The following is a 13,887-nucleotide window of genomic DNA, read 5'->3' as shown; positions in this document are numbered from 1 at the left end:
ATTTACTGAGTTTGGACCTTCAGTTAACGCAACGAAATGACAAGTTGAGAATGTCTTGCCAGTATACTCCTTGAAGGTAGCATCTAGTTTCTGCGCATCAGCAATAGGACGGAACCTAAGTCGGCACACGCTCTCAGAATTTCTGGACTTACAACCAGATGCCGGAACGCTTGCTGAGCTCGTGCGTGAACCTGCTGCCCAGGAAGAGAAGGGCGTTCAGCAGGATGTAGTTCAAGAGCACGCCGCCCTCGTGAAGCCTGCCGTGAGAGAGTGAAGCAGACCGCCTTTGCATCAGAGAGACAGAGTTACAGTAGAAAAATAAAATAGGAACGCAGATTCTACGCGCGACCTCGCGTAGTATACTGATAACTAAACGGGGCCATTTCGTAGCTTCGGTTCATGAAATCTGACACTCTTGTAGAATCTACAAGCGTCGAGTGCCAGAGCGCGCCTCGAGGCATGCCGTATAGTGCTCATTGAAGAGCTTTAACCATGCACACTGAATTAACAAAGGGTTGGGATCAAACTTTCGTACAGGCATCTCGTACAGAGGCGCGGTATCAGCGCGATATGACCGATTGCCGTCGCCACGGCCGGGAATTTTGACCGACAATTTAACACGATGTAGTGATTACTATAGCTGTAATTAATATCATTACACCCAGCAACGTGTGTCATACTTAAAGCGACTCCGCATTTTCGCAACATATCATCCATTAACTTCGTGTTGTGCAACCTTTGAGTACAAAGTTTTTCTTTGTCACATGAACATGTAATGAAATGGTCAAATGGGTCACCACTAACCATGATGAAACTGACGTAGTGCATTGGAGAAACACGAGCGCTTGATTATCGTTTCGCGTGAAACAGAACTCCACGAAACGCTAAGTTCTTCCTTTCTTCCTTCCTTTCTTTCCTTTGCAGCCGCGCGTGGCAAGTGAACTCAAGCACTGGATTTCCATTTACGTCATCGATTCACACGCTCACGCTGATAACTTTTTTTGCATTCTTAACCTTTACAGACGGAGTTACATTGTCAAGCGTTTCACGCTTGCAGGAAATGTTTGTCACGCCACTGCATCGGTGGTTCTGTCTTTAGCATTTGTGCCAGTCCTTGAACTCACTTCAGCGGGCCTAGGGCTTCGACTTGCTCGTCGATGGCCTTCTGTAAGTCTTCGTCGATATGCTCTCGGTATCTCGATGCCACCCTGTCATTAAGACGTGAGAGAGAGAGAGAGAGAGAGAGAGAGAGAGAGATTATACGTAAAAGAAAATCGATACGCCAACGAAAGCCTTGCTGCACAGTTGTCAGCACTGTGGGCTTCCGTGCGTAAGTATACACTGTTCTTGAGACACCCGTATCTTTCGCGAAGTGTTTGAAAAAGAAACAATCCCAAGAAAGTTTCTATACCCTCCAACTGCAATAGTGCAGTAGAATATGGCCGAGGATGTTTGTGACATATCACAGAGTTTGCTGTACTATACTGTCTAGACGACAGCAATGATTGTTATAATTATTATGCTGATGATGAAGCGGCTATTGGAGGAAGAAAACCGGAGTAGCTTTCTTAGACACATTTGCTAGAAGTTTCTGACTATACAAGTTCTGTCTTAATATATTGCTATGTCATCAACAGTCGTAAGACGCGCCACACACAGCAGTCACTCAGGCGACAGATGCGTATGGCGCAGGCTTAGCGCGGTCGCGCGGGCCCTATCTTGAAAGCGATCTGCTATGAGTACAGAGTCTAGGTGCGCAGAGGGCTGATAGCTTCGTGTGCGCTGTGTTCTCGCCGTTTAGTTTGCGTTGAAACGAGAGGCAGCGCGAAGGTAGATTCGCTCGCTGCTGCTGCCGTTCTTCCTCACGCCAGTGTTTTGACAGCAAGTGTCCGCGGTCGTCGAATGAGACGCGTTTTTGTTTGCCTGCGCGTGCGTGACGTGACGCTTGTTAATTCAGTTCGTAGGTGGATGCTTACGAGTTTATACGGCCGATAAAGCTACCATCCTTACTTCGTATAGCTCTCCAATAACTTGCTATCGCAATCGATACGTCGCCTTTCGGGCGAAACTGCGACTTTTTAACAATCGCTTAGCACTTCCCTGAGACACCAGGTATATACAGGCGCGATATCTGTGAGACGACGCCTAATGCCAGACTCACGAGTTGCCCAGCGCGAGGTAGTGAAGCACAGCCCACGTGGCTACGAGTAGCATGAAGCACAGTGGAAGGTGGAAAACACACCAAGACAGCGGAGTGATGACCAGCGAGCCGTATTCCCTGTGAGCGCCGCATAAGAAATAGCATTAGGATAAACTGTGCAAATTGGTACGTATTCACCTTGTGATTGTGATTTGTGCAGAGCCTACAAAAAATACGGTACAACTGAAAAGTTGCACAGGACAGCGCATATCCTGTGCACTTCGGTTTCTGTTGTCCCAGGATCTTGGTGAGCGCTGCACAAATTACAAAATGAGTAAAAAATAGCCTTAGTACCACCTCGCAAAGATGAATTTAGATAGCGTATAGATAGCCTCGTAGTCTTCTTGCAGACCATATTGCCTCCTTATAAACTTGTACTCTGGGACGTATAGGACGTGTCCCACGTAATTTGAGCCAGCCTTTATATATATGCAAATGTCACGTAGCCGGACAGAACCAAAGTAATGTTATTTGTCGTTGCCTGGAGACCATAAGGAGACGTAAGGCCATAACTCTGCACGTTTCACTAGGCTACATCTGTAAACGTATATTTAAAAAACGTCTAACGCAAACGTATTGCATATATTGGCTCAATAAACATTTTTGAAGGATACGCCGCATGGCCGTGCGATCATTGCTCACGGCGTGCACGTTACTCAACTCTCTAATGTAGCCGAGGAGGTAATAGTTGATCACGTGACCCGACAGTAATCCCATGCCGCCTAGCGTGGCGCAAAATCCGACTCCAATCAAGCTGGTTTGCCGCATACGGTCCAACTTCCTGCATGAATAGCCGTACAGAAAAGCATAAATAAAAATAAACGGAGAGAAAGTGATCTGGATCCGTTCCTCACTTACGTGAATTCGTCAGCCAACTCTTCTGTAATAGGGATGTTGTCTGCAAAGGAAGAGATCGAAAGATGTAGTTCTTTGGTGTTAATGAGCGAGCACTATATTGTCCCACTTGGGAATAGTACTATATTGCTAAACGAAAAATTTTGCATTGAGAACAAGACAAGGACGAAAGAGCGACATATGAAAAACAGGACCAGCACCGACTTCCAAGTTGAAAGTGAGCGCTGGTCCTGATTTTCATGTGCCTATATTTCATCCTTGTCTCGCTCGTGGTGAAAATTTTCGGTTTACCATGAACCAACCAGCCTATTCCAAGATTCTTCTGCTATATTGCTGTCAGGGCCATGTGTAACGTTGGGCGAAGTCTGTTAGGGAGCATCGAGTTCTTGGAATGTCTGAAGAAGTGGTAGATGAGGGCAGGGAGCCTCTCTCGCCATTGAACTGCCTCGTCGGGTATTTGCGGTGGCAGCCTTCCGGAATCGGGTCATGGACTCCCTGCCTTCGTACCTCATTACCCACCCCTCCTTTTATCCGGCGCTGCTGCAGTAGTCTAACACCAACTGTGTGTCTTTATTTCGGTGTGAAAAACAAATCCAGCTTACGGTCTTGAATGCAAATGAAGTGTTCTCTTTCATATTGCGCAGACTCCTTGTTGTAAAATTTGCATTTAACGCATCACCCAGTACGACTGCGCTTCCGTTCACATGGCCACAGCTAAGAGGTGTCTTAAAGAACAAGATTTTCGCACCAACGCCACTCCCACAACTTTCTACATGTTACTATAGGATTGACCGAGGAACGGGCACGCTTCGCAAGTCTCGGACTTTCGAAATGGAGGAGAACCATAACCTTCTCCGCTATTGCTAGAGCTCATGTTCAGCTCCCTGAAGGAAGCGTCCTGCGTCATGCGGATGTAGGTGTTCCGCTGTATGATGCCGAACGTCTCGTTGACCACGGACACTGTGGTCAGCGTGGCGATCGCGTTGTCCACCCAGAAGGAGATGGCCATGGAGACGGCCATCAGGGTGAATATCCCGAGCTCGATGCCGTACGCCATGTGTCGAAGCGACCAGAGTGCGAGCCGGTGACACAGGCCGCTCGTCGTCATGGCAGCCGTGTACGCCAGCTGCCCAAAGCACGTGAAGAAGAGCTCCTATAAACGGGGACGGCAAAAAAAAAAAAAACAGAAGAAAGAAAGCGCAGGGTTACACGGACACAAAAGAAAAGCGCTTCATCAGTTTCGATTAATAAATTACTTACAAAACTATAATTTCGTTAATTTCGTTATTTTGAAAGTTTGTGCCATAACTTTCGTGCTTGTACGTCAATATGTGACGTCACCTATTTCAATTGATACCTATTTTTCTTAGTATTTTGGCTGTTGTGGCTAAGTAAATTCTTTTGAAACTTGTGAAGTTTGGTCTTGGGCTCTTTTAGAGCGTAATGTAGCTTGTAATTAGCGATAAACACTTATATCTGGGCCCGAGCAGACGCGCTCAAAATTGATGACGTCACGGCGAGTTAGTGCGGAGAAAAAATGGAATAAAGAAAAAAAGGGTTCACGTTAAGCGTAAGGGATACCAAACTAAAGTTAGCAATCATGCCGCCAATTTTGTGTTTCTTCAGGCAGGTGCACTGTAAGGTAGCTTACATCCTTAAAAGTGAAAAAAAAAAACAAACTCAGTGCCCTTCCACTCTGTGAAGAAAGGTGACCAGCGAAGCTGTGTATGTGGGCCCCTTAATAGCGAACTGCACCTCCACCGCGGGTCGACCCTGCATTGCACTACCTTCGGGATCGGTCAACGTATGGCAGTGCTTAACACCTGTGTCACCTCTGCCGGGGGTAGGTCCGGTGTTGCATTATCTTTGGGGTCGGCCCACGTATGGGGAGTGCTTAACCATAGAGTTTCTCACTATAATACCTAGAGGAAAATCGGCACAGCGCCCTAAGGGGCGCTGTGCCGTCATGGGAATGACGGTATATGTGTCTGCGAGGCTTGTGTTGGCTGATGTTGTAGGAGGCTTCGTCTAAAACGTAGATATGGCTACACAAACAGCGCGTTCTCAAAATAAAACCTTCATAAAATGTTTCCATTCACGCATATTACATCTTCCAGTGAAGTTTACTCACCTACAATGCATAACCAAGCGAAGAAAAGCAAGAACAGACGACAAACTGTTCCAAAGCGAGCAGGAATATCGTCGTCTGTCCTTCAACTTTAGCTGTCCGCTGATACTTATTGCGTTTCATATAATTGTACATGCAATAGCAAGTTCTCATAGTTAAGCAAAACATGTTTTTTCTGTAATAGTAAAGCTAAAACAGCTTTTTACGTGCGTTTTAGTAGAAAATTAATCATTGTGTCAGACGGAACGCTGCTTGCCTGGTTCTCCGAGAACGATGCCAATCCGAAGTCACAATATACCGGCATTCCCATGCATACCACAGCGCAGCAGCGCCAGACTTCTCTCTAGGTAGTATAGTGAGAAACTATGTGCTTAACGCCTGCTTCACCTCCGCCGCGGGTCGGCCCGGCATCGCACTATCTTCGGGATCGGTCCACGTATGGGGTTGTTTTGTATCTACACAAGGACACCATCCAGGGGGAACTGGCCCTTAACAGTTTCGCTGTAATTCGTTGTAAAATTGCTTACGTCATTGTTTCCTAATAATTAATTAATCACGCCGAACGCGGGAGTAGTGGCAGCGCGTTCGCGCGGTAGCGCCGGGGGCGTGAACGAGCCAGCTGTGGAAGACGGCGGTGGAGCCAATCCAGATGATGGCGAAATGCGAAAACACCCGTGTAGATTTAGGTGCACATTAAAGAACCGCAGGTGATCCAATTTCGGAGTCCCACCAGAAAGTGGTTTTGGCACGTAAAACCCCATAATTTAATTTTAAAAATTCTGATGATGACAGTTTGGTGTCTACACGCGGAAACGATCCTGGGGGAATTAGCCCTTAACAGCTTCGCTGCAGTTCGCTGTAAAAAGTGTAAATCTGTCTATAACTCCCACCCTTACACACTTTTTGTGCGAGTTATAGAGATATTTACACCCTTTTTCACTTTTATGGATTGCACATTATTTTACAGTGTGCGGCTAACGATTGAATAACCAGTGTAAGTAAGATACTTGAAGACCCTGAGAGCGTACCGTGAAATAATTGTTGCAGACTTCAGACATGGTGTCTATCTCGAGTAGCGGTAGATACACGAACGGTAGGAAGCTGGCGACGCCTGGGTGCACGGTGCCGAACAAGAGCTGCTCGTACGTCACTATCAGCACGTACAGGCAGCGCAGACTCTGCAGAGAACACCCAAGGAAAGCGCCACATTGAATAAAGCGAACGAGGAGTGCACAACGATCTGACCATATCGATACACTTGAAACACATAACTTATATAACTTAATAGCGCTTGCAACCCGCAATCACCTGCTTGCACGCATGGCATCGGATAGGGCGAAGCGCTGAGCCATTTCCAGGATGCCATATATTGCATGGCTCACATCGAAGCTTTCCCATAAGGATCAGTCTATAGTCTTCAGGAGTGATCCATGCACCAAGGAATGTGTGCTGTGCGTTGATCAATTTTCGAACCCGTATACACAGGCCGTGACGTCACTCGGCGCCCCCGGCAGCCGCTGCGCTGCTCGGCGTGTCAACCCGCCCCCCTCCACGTATTGCGTTCTCTTGGCACTCCCTCCTATTTCTTAAATCACATTATGCATAAGTGAATGTGAAATAATTTAAAAAAACGATGCTCTTATTTTCGCCTGTAGTTGGGCATGTACGTAAAAAAAAAAAAAGAAAGACAATATGGTGGCAGTTTGACATGTCATTTTTTTTTTTTTTTGTAAGCGTTCTAGAACTCCTGCCGTTAGGCACTGCAGACTCTTGAGCCCGCAGTTAGCCGGTACAATATTATACGTTAAAATGATAAAGTAAACAATGCCCCCTGAACGGGCAGCGGAGAAAACAAAAGCTCGAGAGGCGACCGAAGCGTAATTTGATAGTCGACGTCTCGTTTGTTATCGTTTGCGATCTGTCGACCAAGATTGAAGCAGAGTGGAGCGCAGCATTGGCGGCAGCCTCAATCCAGGGAGAGGATTCACTAAGAGTACTTGTCACGCGCGATCGCCTGCCACCTGTCACTGCCTTCGCTTCTGCAAAGATCGGTCGGTGCACGTTCTCACGAATCGTTCTTGCATATATATACGAACGGCATGCTCACCTTGGCTCTCGTGATCTGTATATAAACCCTTCTCGCACTGCGCGCACAATTTTGTTATGCCGAAATGGTGCATCAGATGTAATAGCACTGGTGGAAAGAGTGACATTTAAAACGTGTCGGGCCCATTTTAAACCACGATTTGACCTGTGCTGTAAGTACGAGTAGTATGTTTAAAGTGTTTTAGCAAAACGAGTGGCACGGCTGGGTGTTCGCGCTTGGTATGCCGAGTATGCCGTCGTGTAGCGGGTTCACTTCTTTCACTATTAGCAACAATATTGATGCGAAAGCGTCAAATGCACCGTTGTGCGAAAAAGCCGGCGTCTGTCGTCTGGAGCAGCGAAACGGAACCTAAGTTCCCATTGGCTGCAACCAGTGGCGTAGCAACAGGGGGGGCCGGGGGGCCGTGGGCCCCGGGTGCAAGGGGCCAGTCGGGGGGGGGGGGGGGGTGTCATACGCCTGAAGACACCCCTCTTTCTGCCGGCTTGACTGGGCACAAATGGCAAAGAATGCTCCAGTATCCAGTAGCCCGAGCTCATGTACCCGACGCGTTGAGCCGCAGAATTGTCGGCTGCAGCTCTATCAACACCCCACGAAATAATTGCACGAATGTGCGGGCTAAAAAATTTAATTCGCAAAATGGTCGCTAAACTACTCGCCTTAGCGGAACGTTTCATGTGGGGTGCGCTCGTGCCGTGCGTTCATGCTGGGAGCAGGCGTCGCTAAACATACAGTGAGGCGTTATAAGGCGTTGAGGCTCTTGGGTCCCTCTTCCGTTCAGAACGCGCAGCGAAGACGAAGAAGGGCAGTAGAAAGAGGGCGTTCAACCAGCGCGCCCGGCGCTCGCGTTTACGGCGAAGCGTTCGTTGAGAGCGACGTTGCATAAGTGCGGCCGTCAAAAGTCGCGAATGGGATTCTCTGCATCGTCTTCAAACTCGGTGCGGCCGAAGAGTTTGGCGGCGTATGACTCGACAGGCCGTATATAGTCGCGGGCGCCGCGATGTTCAACTTGCCTTTTACTTCCCCTCTCGCGCTCGCTCCGAGAAGCCGCTGCGAAATCTGCCGTTATCTTTCACGCTTTCCTTCCTACCCTCGAAAGTTTCAGAAAACTGTTGTTGTTTGACTTCATGTCACAAGTACAGTGTCTGTGTCAGCTGCACAGAATTTTACAAAAATAAAAACGTGAATTTTGTAAGGATATTTCCCGATACTCTATCAAGTTATATGTGTCTTTGTGATTACTAGGAACTCGGTAGCGTGAAAAATATGGCAGATAGGTAATAACCATATCCTTAATAATTCCTTAATTAGTACTTTTAGAGGAAACACTTCAATTCCAAGAATTGAGGACTCAAAGTCATATTACTAACTCAACAAAATTTTCTTAAACAAAATCGTTTTGGGTGCTACGACCTACAGTACTTTGGCACAGCGGGTGGCGCCCAGTATGGCAGTAGCGAAAGAAATATGAAATAGTGGACCAGTGGCGTTGGTCCCTCAACCCTCTCCATTGCGAGTGCAGACGAACAGGTTTCGCTGGCACGGGCTTCATGGTGACGCCAAGAATCGACGCGAAGCGTGCTCTATTCGTTTCCCAATCTTTTGGTGGTACCGCAGCTCGGATAATCACGTTTGTCCGCATAGCAGCAAATAAAAACCAGGCTTTATTGATCAGAATAAAGAGAACTCGTAATTGTCATAGCATTGGCGCCCGCGCAGCAGGGAGGCAGGTGGCGTTTTCCGTTTTTGTAATATGGTGGGGAGATTAGCGTCATTGAGACACAATTTAATTTTCGTTTTCGTTCAGGGCTTCCCACAGCCAGAATACTGCGGGCCATAGTACCTACGACGATTTTTGTGAAGTTTTTGCTGGGCAAGATATGAATGTCGGCCTTCAATTTTGCAAATGCAATGTTGCCGCTAAAACTGGTAATTAAAACTTCATAAAAATATTTTTTTATTTGTGACGTGAGCCGTATTTGCCACGATGCCGCATTTGTATTGGTTGCCAAGCCTTACAGTCTGACAGAATATGTGCACATGTGCTTATCACAAGTTATCAGTGCAGCACCCTGTGTTATTTGGCACAGAAAAAACAGCGTGCACTGGCCTCGAGCTGCACCACTGGAAAAGCTGGCGCCACCGTCGGCGTGACGTGCTATTAGGGATCACGTGGACATAGCGGCCGCGTCGGCTGCTTCGGGAGCGCCGAAGCGAGCCGGAAACGAGAGCTTAAGTTCCCTCGTACGCTGCAGCCCTCATTTAGTCGAGAGATTTTCCCGCTTCGAGTGTCTCCTTTACAACGATAGAAAGCACTACAATATGTAGTGGCTGCCTTTGAAGGAGTGCAACATGGTAGGCTACTGCTCGGTGCCGGACGTACGCAACGGAGCCCAGTGTCAGCCTTATTCATACGTAGCCGCAGGACAAGAAGCTGCGTGAAGCTTGGCTCGTGAAACATAAAACCGGCAAACAGTCATCGGCTACAACTCGGGTATGCAGCAAGTACAGACGCGAGGAAGATTTCTGGGAACACACCGGGTCTGCGATGTTCGAAAAAACGCGCTCTGAGACGCTTTCCCGAGTCCGCTGCCCGACTAACGTCATGAAGGTTTGGTCTATGAACTTATCGATGCTATAGATACTGGCAAGTTTGCTGGAGTGGAAAGGGAGCGACATAAAAAAAAAGCATGGCATATGGTCGTGTTTGTGTTATGAAATAATGCACTGGATTACAAAAAAAGCAGCACCGGGAAATCGCACGCTGAGAACACCGATAAACATATAGTGCGATGCAACTCGATAAATAATATTGAAACGTCCAAGAATTTAGAAAAAATAAAGATTGAATCGTCGCGACGGCACATCACAGTCCCCGTAGGCGTCGAAGTCTCTACAATGAAATAATTTTTGAACAGCTCTGATAGCGCCGACGCAACAATGCTTGCTTGTATACTGTCAAATGCTCATATTTTGCGGCCTAAAGCTCATGGCACGGTGCGAAAACGCTCACGCGGAGAAAGCGAAACAGTGCGCGGACAAGCATGCAGACGCGCAGTCGGTCACTGCGAAGCTGTGCGATCGCTGCATTGAGGCTTCATTCTATTATGCTCAATTTAGTTATACAAACACTATAAGAACATATTTCACATAGTTTGCTCTCAGCGTTTGCCTACCTTTCACGCAAGAAGCCGGTTCGGGAGACTCTATCGCGGCGACCGCGCACAGTGGCGTTCACTGTACGTATTCGGTAAAGAGATAGCGTCTGTAAACCATTCGGTGCTTTCAGTTAGCCCAAGATTATAATTTAGACAGTAAAAACCTTCTCTCGCTTCGAAAGTACTTACAGAAATGTCCGGGAGAGCTCGCGCGTGGTGTTTTCAGTGAGCGCTGAAAGCAAAACCTATAAGAAGCGCGCCGCGTGATCCTTCATACTACGCCAGCGAGGCGCTTCCGATAGATGGCGACTGCCTAACTCCTCGCCGCCAATACCTGCTGCATTCGTGATCTCTGGGAAAGAAAGCGAAGGAGAGGGGGATCCAGGGGACTTGCGCGGTATCGAAGGCGGCTGTACTGGTGCTGAAACCCGGAAATTGTCGATATCCTCGCCTTCCTCGACTACAGCCGGGGGCGGGGGGGGGGGGGGGGGTGATAGAAGACCTATGGGCCCCGGGTGCCAGACAACCTAGCTACGCCACTGGCTGCAACGTCACTTCGCGTGAGCTCCTCGACGGAGCAGAGCGGGCGAAAGGCTGCTCTGAGGTGTTGCGTGAGGGAGAGGGCATCACCGCAACGCTACGTCACCCTCACTCTCTGAAGCCTGTGTTATCCGCGCCTTCCTTGTCCGTGCAAGCTCTCACCCGCGTTCTAAATGCGCCTCAGTAAGGCCAAATCAAAACGCGCCAAGCGTCTCAATGCTCAGTGACGTTCAATTGGACATTAATGCTTTCGCATTCCCAACTCATAGGAAGTGCTTAGGTGTCCTTGGATTTTCGACGTTGAGCACATAGTGTCAAGTGGCTGGATAGGTGCTTTTAAAGAATGCCATCGACATGAAACAGTTGATATTGTCACGTTTGACGTTCCTGTCAAGAGTTTTACCGTGTAAGCTTTACAGAACTTGATGACGAATTGAAAATTCTTAATCTGTTCTACGGCAACATACGCTGTTGATTATTCTAAAGAAGAAAAAATAAACATGTACGCAAACAAAATGCTACCTTAACAGAATTGGCGCTTGAAGGAGATAAACGGGCTTCCCCTCTTCTCACTGTTTTAGCGCCCTGCCGTGAAACACTACTTGCAGCGATGCGACTACCACCGAACGAAATACGATGAATAGTCGTCCTCACCTTGTCGTCGACTTCGATGAGCGGCACGCAAAAGAGGGGCGCCGAATAGCCCACCAGCATCCGCAGAATGTAGGTGGACCGCTTGAACCAGCGGACGTAGTACGGATCCAGTGCCTCCCCCATTGTCTCGCTGCGGCGGTAAGTTGGGTGCGGGTTACATTAGGCTCCCGTCGTTCCCTACTGACGCTTTTGTGTTGCAGCGAAAGTAGGCTAACTAGACCAGCTTAAGCTTACTTAAACGCAAACTGGCTGCGAAAGAAGAACGGCACATATCCAGTGGCAGGTATACCAGTGACGCAAGTGGCGTGGAAGAAGCTCACATACCCATTGACACATACGGAGTGACCCAACTTGGTCCGACGGTTGGTTTAGAATTCTGTTTCCTCAGCACAGTATCCTGACGCTGCCTTCTGTGCCTAGACCATCCGTAGCACAGAAGGCATTGAAAGCGTTGTTGCGCTTCTTGTGGAGAACTGGCCTTAGAGACAGACTTTAAGCAGTGTCGTATTCTCCTTTTCCTTTTCTTTTTCACTCTTATTTCCTTTTTTTTGTAACATCTATTTTCTATTCTTTTTTATTCATTTACCCCCTTTCCCAGGCACAGGGTAGCCAGCCGGTCTGAGAACTGGCTATCGCCCCTGTCTTTCCGTCTATTCCTGTTTGCTTCCTTACTCCTGTACCCATTCGAAGGACTACCCAGGCAACCAAGTTGGCGGGAAAACTACTAAAGACGGTCGGTCCCCTGAAGGGTGCGTGAAATTCCCAAAGACTGCTAATCGCATCAATACAAACGAAGAACACTCAACCTAACCTAACCAGGTCTAACCTAACCTTACCTTAAGCTGGCCTAACCTAGCTTAGACTAGACTATCTTATCCTAGCCTAACCTACTTTGACCCAAGTAAGCTGTTGCACGGCCCCTTGTCTCCGCTTTCAGCAGAGACAAGACCTGTGACACATACCTACAGCACATACCTGACGCGTACAAGAAGTCGCATACCTGTGACTTCTTGTCTATAGCGCTTTCAGTTCTCGCACAAACTCACCGTTCAACGACGACGTCGATAAACTCGAAGCGTCCACGAATACAAGAGATCAGAGCGAGCTTCGACACTGGCCCGCAATGCTGAGCAGGTTGGACGGTAAAAGGGCTCTGAATTCTTGTCCTGCTCCCAGCTCGAGACAGAATGGAACGCGACTCGACGATGATGAGCGCTCGAAGCATGGCACGCGCCTACAACAAAGAATGGGAGGCGGGCCACTCTTCTTCTTCGTCTTCTTTGTCTGCTGACGTAGCAGTTCTGCAGAGGCTTAAAGGAAAATCAGTCCACTCGAAATCTAGTTTGGGCCTTCTTTGTGCAGAGCTCATAGAGCTTGATAAATGACTTTGTTTGTCCATTACAGTGTCCGTTTCTTACTGAAATAAATAATTGATTCATAAAGTTATATAGCGTTCGTCGTCGCCGTCGTCATCGTCGTCGTCGTCATCATCATCATCATCCTCATCCTCCTCCTCATCATCATCATTACTTTCTCTTCAACCATCAAAATGGCACGAACTCACTGTAGAGGATACGCCAAGGTGGGGTACTATTACAAGAACAAAAATGAGGTAAAATAATATGCAAAGGAAACTGATAATAATTCAATCAAGTAATGATTATACGTAATACACTAGTCAGCCTCGAAAATAAAAATAAAAAAAGCACGTAGAAATGGAAAAAAGTTTTAAAAAATTAGGCGGGGGCAAAGGTATGTCGTGAAGGGTATTTTACAGATTTTAATCTCAATTTAGGGCATTTGTCATTGCGATACTTAAATTTATATTTTTGTGAAGGAGAAATCAATCGCAGGGCTATCTTTTAGCATGACTAAAATAGGGAAGGAATAATTAGGTAATTTATTTTTCTTTCGCGCAGAGGATCATAGACTACTCGACAAACGGCGTACCTGGGACTCCCCGCAGGGGCGTCTGCGTCATAAAGACCTGGGTCAGACCGTGCATGACCAATCCGCTCCGATGCTTCAATTGCCGAAGATTTTCCCACAGCTCACAGAACTGCCGAGGCCGCCAGACTTGCGCTAAACGTAGTGCCCAAGAACACGCATCTGACCAGTGCGATAATACTCCACACTGCGTGAACTGTGATGGGGAGCACGCCGCGTATTCGCGGCCCTGACCATCCTGGAAAAATGAAAAAGAAATAGTAACATTCAAAGTCAAGGAAAACATGTCGTTAAAAGAGGC

At 47.6% G+C, this 13,887-nt stretch overlaps 1 protein-coding gene across 1 annotated transcript in view; it reads right to left on the bottom strand.

Moving 5' to 3' along the window:
• The window catches only part of LOC126522019 (Na(+)/dicarboxylate cotransporter 3), a 58,099-nt gene extending 45,251 nt beyond the window's left edge, over window positions 1-12,848 (bottom strand). Inside the window, exons 1-9 of the mRNA XM_050170792.2 lie at window positions 12,686-12,848; window positions 11,640-11,769; window positions 6,212-6,361; window positions 3,905-4,208; window positions 3,059-3,098; window positions 2,862-2,981; window positions 2,162-2,278; window positions 1,125-1,208; window positions 153-257 (exon numbers count right to left, since the gene is read on the bottom strand). Coding sequence (XP_050026749.2) covers window positions 153-257; window positions 1,125-1,208; window positions 2,162-2,278; window positions 2,862-2,981; window positions 3,059-3,098; window positions 3,905-4,208; window positions 6,212-6,361; window positions 11,640-11,762 — 1,043 coding nt within the window. The 5' untranslated portion in view covers window positions 11,763-11,769; window positions 12,686-12,848. The remainder of the gene's footprint in view (window positions 1-152; window positions 258-1,124; window positions 1,209-2,161; window positions 2,279-2,861; window positions 2,982-3,058; window positions 3,099-3,904; window positions 4,209-6,211; window positions 6,362-11,639; window positions 11,770-12,685) is intronic.
• Window positions 12,849-13,887: the final 1,039 nt, after the last annotated feature.

This window comes from Dermacentor andersoni, chromosome 6 (genome assembly GCF_023375885.2).
Source record: "Dermacentor andersoni chromosome 6, qqDerAnde1_hic_scaffold, whole genome shotgun sequence".
Classification (NCBI taxonomy): domain Eukaryota; kingdom Metazoa; phylum Arthropoda; class Arachnida; order Ixodida; family Ixodidae; genus Dermacentor; species Dermacentor andersoni.
The sequence above is the reverse complement of the archived record's forward strand: the minus strand, read 5'-3'. Positions and strand labels throughout refer to the sequence as shown.